Raw genomic sequence first — 6,128 nt, 5'->3', positions numbered from 1 at the left:
CCTGCACGAGCCCACAGCTCCGTAACTGCTTCGTCTTGAAGCCCAGCAACTGTTATCACGTAAGAGTCAGACTTTGCCAGCTGTGCCCAGTACCTCACGCCTGCACCTAAAGGGTTCTCATTACTGGCAAATCCTGGCTTTTTCCTCATAGATTTTGCTGTGCAAGAAACTTCAAGATTCTGCGGCTCTATCGAGCTTCCTATGCAAGGTGCTAGTGCATCTCTGTCACCAGTCATCATACGGGCACAGAGCGAAAGGAAATGGACTGCTGCTGGTTAAGGGTGTTGCACCTGTATGCGTGCAGCTTAAGACAACGAAAGATGCTGCAGGTTGGTGGTAGCCTCTGCTGAAGTCACTTCAGTGTTCGAAGCATTCCTACCACCTCCCTTTCCTGAAATTCTGGTGCGAGATCCGCCGGACGTTCAGACAGGCCGAAAGGGCTGGTGTTCCTTTCCTCAAGTGTACAGGACAACATGTAAACATATGACAGTGTCAAAGCAAGGCAGGTTTCTACAGTCACCTGCTGGTTTTAAAAAGAGTTCATTAAAAACGGACCGTTGTCTTCCTTGCCAGTTAGGTGAACCATCAAACGCTTGGCGTGTCCTTACCCAGTGTTGGGTGATTAGTGCACTCGCGGGACGCAGAGGGGACGAAGCATTGCACAAGAACGGCGAGTGAGGGCGTTCCCCTAGAAGGAGCCAACCTTCAACAGCACGTAATGAAGACAGATGTCTGGATCGAGGAAGAGTGACAACAACTTAACAACGGTGAGAAACAGAAGTGGAAGGGTGTAGAACAGAACCGGCTGGCTGCTAATGGAGCTTTGATCGGCAGCTGCCTCTAGGTGGGTGCTGTTACCTCTCAGGGGTAGCTGCGGCCTCCACAGGATTCCCTAATCCTGTCAAAAAAAAGTACAACTGCCTGTCAGCAACTATAGCACTTCTCCTTGTATCAGGACAGAAGATCGCAGCATGCACATTAACTGTATGCTCATTCTTCCGACAGCATCAAAGAACCTGATCTCGCTTGTGTGTCTGGAACTGCTCCTGTCAACTAACCCACCCATCCTCACCGAGCGAGACAGTCAGCACACCGGAGGAGGGACAGGGAAACCTGGAAAGCAAGTGTTCCATGCAACGTACTGATTTTCAATACCTATGGTATCAATTTAAAAACAAGTACTAACAATTTTAAAGTGCACAGGATTTCCAGAAGAACAGAGCTGCACGTGTGCACCGCATTCTGGTTTTTTAAAAGACAGGGTCTACATGAAGGTTTGTTATCTCTTGCTGCTCATTCACTGCCTAAAGTCACGCTGGCTGCTGAAATGGGATCTGACAACGTAACAAATTGTTAAAACCTCCACGGTAAAATCAGCAGTCAGTACTGTTCTCTCTGACTGCTGCACTTGTAATTCAATTGTTCTCAGTTATGAGCAACTCCTGAAAATGGGACAAGATAAAGGGCAACACGTCCGGGAGCAAACAAGCCTTTGGGCAGTAGCCTAGGCTGGGAAGTCAGGCACGATACCAGGAACCTGGGCCAGGCAGCCAGGCACCACAGCACTTGCATCCGCCAAACCTGGAGCGCCCAACAGCTCCCCAGGGACACAGCACCCTGCGCAGGCAGGTGGCTGACACAGCCGCATCGGTTAACCGAACTGTAGGGAGCTGGCTTCAGAACTTTGGCGAGCCTCTGCCCTTCGAGAAAAATGCTTCACTGAGCAAAGAACTGGTAAGTTCCTCCCTGCAGCACACTCCCAGATTCCCAGTGCTTCACTGTTTTTAACCTGGCATGGCCAGAGAACAACCCTCCTTGGCAGCTTTACTCTAAGCAGCATCTATTCATGGTTCCGCAACGTCAATGTTCTATCCCTCCAGACTGACTAGAAACGTGCTCTTTCTTTTTTTGATACGTAAACATGGATTTGGCATGAATTTTGCCTGTTACAGATAGGGCCAAACTGAAGTAATCCACGCAGCAATAAGAGAAACCCTACAACTACTTGAAGCTTATCCATTTGGACAACAAGGTGTCAAAACCTGAGTCTTTCCTGATCATTCCTCACCTTTAACTGTTTTCTATTCATTTCTGCTCTCTGAAGAGCACAGTTAAAAGATCCCACCTCGCCTATCAAAATAAAAAACTTTCTCTATTAAAAGAGACAACTAGCAAAAGTAATAAAACTGTTTATTAAATAAGAAACTTAGTTTTCGGTTTGGAGCAATTAAAATAATTAATGAAGGGAAGATATCACCACTGGCTTTATGTTCCATAACAATCTCCTTGCTCTCCATCCCTGTCTCGAGGAATCACCCTACAGTCTGTCAGCTGCTCTGCCTTGTACTGCCTTTTGCTTGTTTAAAGCCAACAGTTGCCATCAGTCACCTGGAGGAGCTGCGCTCTTTGCTCACACAGTCGTCCTGGGAGGTCGTATCACCGTTGCCCATCATGCTGCACGTCCTCCTCTTTTTCCTCCGGTGCATCATCCCCTCTGTCTCAGAGCCAGAGTCACACTGAAGTATGAAGAGATCAGAATTCAGAGAGTAAACTGAGTAAACTGTGCTGTGGAATTTGCTGCAAGAGCTACCTCTGCAATCCTGAGTAATCAATACTCACGGAACACGTTATCTTAGATTACACACACGAAATAAATGTTAAATTAAGCACTTCAATCAGGAGCAGTCAAGTTCTTAGAGTCCATCACCAACTAAACTGGCTTGGGGCAAGACGATGGATACATCCCTTCTGGCTCCCAGAACGACCCACGTCCAAGGGCAGTCTCGGGTGCCTAAAGAAGTCCCCTGTCATCACTGACAGTCTCTGGTTTGGATCTTGTTCCCACCTCCCACTTTGAAAACTTCCATTTTGCAGCCATTTTACACAAGCATGGCTTAGCTAATGACTAACAGATTGACAGGCAATATAAACATAGACCAAACCAAATTCATTTAACAATACAACGAGAGGCTTCAGCAAACAGAACCTGCCATGAACACAGGCTCCCCATCACACAGATTTGTTTAGGTGCTTTCTATTAGTTTCTCAAAATCACAGATTCATTCATGCCGGAGAAGACCTTTAAGATGATCAAGTCCAACCGTTAACACAGCACTGCCAGGTCTACCTGATGAGGTATGGAAAACCCAACGTGACTGCAGGACACCGATGATCTACTGTACTAAGAAGCATTACCTCTGAATCGGAGTCTGAGGAGCTGGAACTCGAGGAACTGGAAGAGTCGCTAGAACTATCGGAAGCAATACCAGTAGATTCCTGCAGGTCAACGGAATCAGCCAAGGCTGCCAAGTCAGGATGTTCCTGCTTTAGGATCCTAAACACAGTTGAAGTTTCCGGGTTAATCTTTGGATAGTAACACTGTGCGTAAACAAAGTGTATTTTAAAATAGGGAATCTGAACAGAAAGCTACTCATACCTGTACCATTTCCGTGACAGTTTGGGTCTCCCTCTTACTGTCTTATGCCACACCACAGGGAAGTTGGTACAGCTGGCAAAGTTCTGCGTGATGGCAATGGTTGTGTCAAGATTGAGAACTACGTGCCACCAGCCACCTACAAACACAACACCAATGACCACTTCTGGCAACAGAGCAGAAAGCAAGTTCAAGGACAGCCAGGTATGTTTTTCCCACACACAGGTGGAAATTGGACCTTATCTCCCAAAACTGTGTGAGTTCGCCACCACAATGTCTCTCCTCGGTCTTATTTCAGCATTTGCTCCAGGGCTTTACAGACTCTCGTTACAGAAGGCTGCTCAACGCTCTGACCAAACTATCCAGCTCACGAACAGTGCTGAAGATCTGACTTGACAGCAACGCGCTGGCTACTGAGGGCTTATTTAACAGCAAGAGCCATTGTCACCCAGACAACACAGAGACCCTCTCTGTCAAGCTGGAGAGCACTTGCCATGCCAATTTAGAAAGGTTCTTATGACTCCAGACTAACCTTTCATTTAAAAATAGATGCAAAACTGTTTCCCCACACAGGATAAAAATAGACAGCAGTGTTTTTACAACCCACTTATAACCTCATAAAAAGACAAAGGAAACAGTTTAATGAAACCCGACAGCTTCAAAATCTTAACAGAAGGTACACTGAGGACTCACTGATAACTGCCGAGACAATCACAAGGCCCTCTTCAAACACGAAGCCAGCTGTACGTTAGAGACAAACAGTGGGGACAGCTCTGGGCCATGCTGCACAGAAATGACCCAAGTTTTAGAGCTTAGAATGTGGCACTGAACTCACCCACTTTATCTACTAGCCAGTTATAATGGGCACTCCGTGGGCAGCCGCGCAAAGAGAACGGCTTCTTCATCAGATGCTTCTGATTTCAAATGCAAGATGAAGTGTAACAGAGAGGTGGGTGGAAGGTGTCAGTGCCTTTAAGTAGTTCTTTCCCACAGCTAAGAAAAATTCATATGCAGTCAGACTACCCAGGCTACAAAATTCAGCCCCGAGTTTGCCACACTGTGTATCAACTCAAATATTTCTAAGACACAAACACCTCTGTTGTTTTATGCCTCGATGGTTTCCTATGACCGCAGTTTAGTACACATATCCCTTTGAAGCCGCTCCGAGTAGCTTCTTTAGTAAAGTGTTAAAAACATGCTTTTCTCTCCCGTATTTCCTTGCTGGAGGGATTTACACGTACCTGGCACAAAGACTGTCTCGCCTGGTTTCTGTAAGATTTCCAGGGGTTTGAATTCAGGGGGCCAGGTGGGGAGCTGCGTCCTAGGATAGATGACATTGAACCAAGTGATAGCCTCATCCTGCTGGTTCCCGCCCTCTTCTCGTGTCACTTTGATCAGCTCTCTGGGAGTGCTGGTAGGGAACAGGCACCAACGCTTATGTCCTTGGACCAAGGCGTTCCACGCACTAGTTCCCAAGGGATCGATGTGAATTCCTGTTCCAGAACGGGGTGGGCCCATCACAAACCATCTGCATGGGAGAAAAAAAATGCCCTTTAGGTAAAGAGCAAGCAAGTAGCTACCTTCTCTCTTCTTCACATTAGAAAATCACAATGTTTGTTTCACACACAGTTAGAAATCAGGGTAGTTACAGCTCCTTCACTTACCTCTTCGAGATCGTTAGGCTCACAGAATGGCAAAAAGATTCTACATGGATTTACCTAAAAATCAGCACAAATCGAGACAGGAATGATGCTGGGACAAGACAGTGAAAGCGGTTTCCTATGTTTCAGAGCTGTGTTTTGTTTTAAACAGTCCTTCAATAAAATATAGAGATTTCAAGGTCCATAAATGTGATTAAATCGTAACAGCCTGTGCTGGGATTCTCACTATGCAGGGGGATTCGCCTAATCCTAGGTTTTTCTAAAATTAGCTATTCATAAACAGATCCAGAACGGCAGAACAGTGAGGAACAAATAACAGGCGACACAAGGAACAGAGCGACATTACGCAACCCTGGCCTCCCTCTACGCCTTCTGTTCACTGACAACAGGCTTTTCATTCGAACATCTGAGTGCATGGAGGTCACTCTCCAGTGCCCATTCAGGGTTTGGTGCGTATATTCCCATTCCCCAGCTGTGAGGTTTATTTCTCCCAACGGGGAATTTTATCCCATGTTAAACACATGTTTAGCAGCAGCAGCAGCACCTTCAGTGGCTCATTTCTCCTGTTAGAGAACGGTAAGATCTTCCATACCAGGTAAAGCTGCCCGAGTGAGGTGACCTAACCCGAGGCATCAAGAGGGAAGAAAAGGCAGGTATTGTTGAAAAGGCAGCAGAGAGGGTAGAAACTAAAGAAGCACCACCCAGACCCCTCCTCCACGCGGCTGACGGGCAGGCAATAACCAGCAAGAGAAGTTTGAGGGTTCAGAGGACACTGAAGGTCAGCAAGCTCTCCAGGTCCCCTTCTCAGCGCACAGGGAAGTGAACTCCGGTATCATTTGCTACCACCAGAAGTAGGACTATCAGCTGGGTTATCCAGCTGTGCCCTTCCTACTTCACAAAGGAGCAATACAAACATAAATAAGCAGGTGTTTGCCACTTCACTGTCAACTCACTCCTTCCATTCCTATTAGCCTTGGAGAGCCAATTAAACCACAAGCAGAACAGTCAGAGCTTCTACTAAGAACTCAGCAGGA

General features: G+C 46.7%; 1 protein-coding gene across 1 annotated transcript in view; it reads right to left on the bottom strand.

The window, feature by feature from the left end:
* Positions 1 to 552: 552 nt before the first annotated feature.
* Positions 553 to 6,128, bottom strand: part of JMJD6 (jumonji domain containing 6) — a gene marked incomplete at its 5' end in the record, with an annotated part of 7,645 nt that continues 2,069 nt past the window's right edge. The window contains 5 exons of the mRNA XM_010139456.1: positions 553 to 898; positions 2,389 to 2,516; positions 3,196 to 3,334; positions 3,437 to 3,572; positions 4,675 to 4,961. Of these exons, the coding sequence (XP_010137758.1) occupies positions 862 to 898; positions 2,389 to 2,516; positions 3,196 to 3,334; positions 3,437 to 3,572; positions 4,675 to 4,961 (727 nt within the window). The remainder of the gene's footprint in view (positions 899 to 2,388; positions 2,517 to 3,195; positions 3,335 to 3,436; positions 3,573 to 4,674; positions 4,962 to 6,128) is intronic.

This window comes from Buceros rhinoceros, unplaced genomic scaffold (assembly GCF_000710305.1).
Source record: "Buceros rhinoceros silvestris isolate BGI_N320 unplaced genomic scaffold, ASM71030v1 scaffold27297, whole genome shotgun sequence".
NCBI lineage: Eukaryota > Metazoa > Chordata > Aves > Bucerotiformes > Bucerotidae > Buceros > Buceros rhinoceros.
Note: the sequence above shows the minus strand (reverse complement) of the source record. Positions and strands in the feature narration are given on the sequence as shown.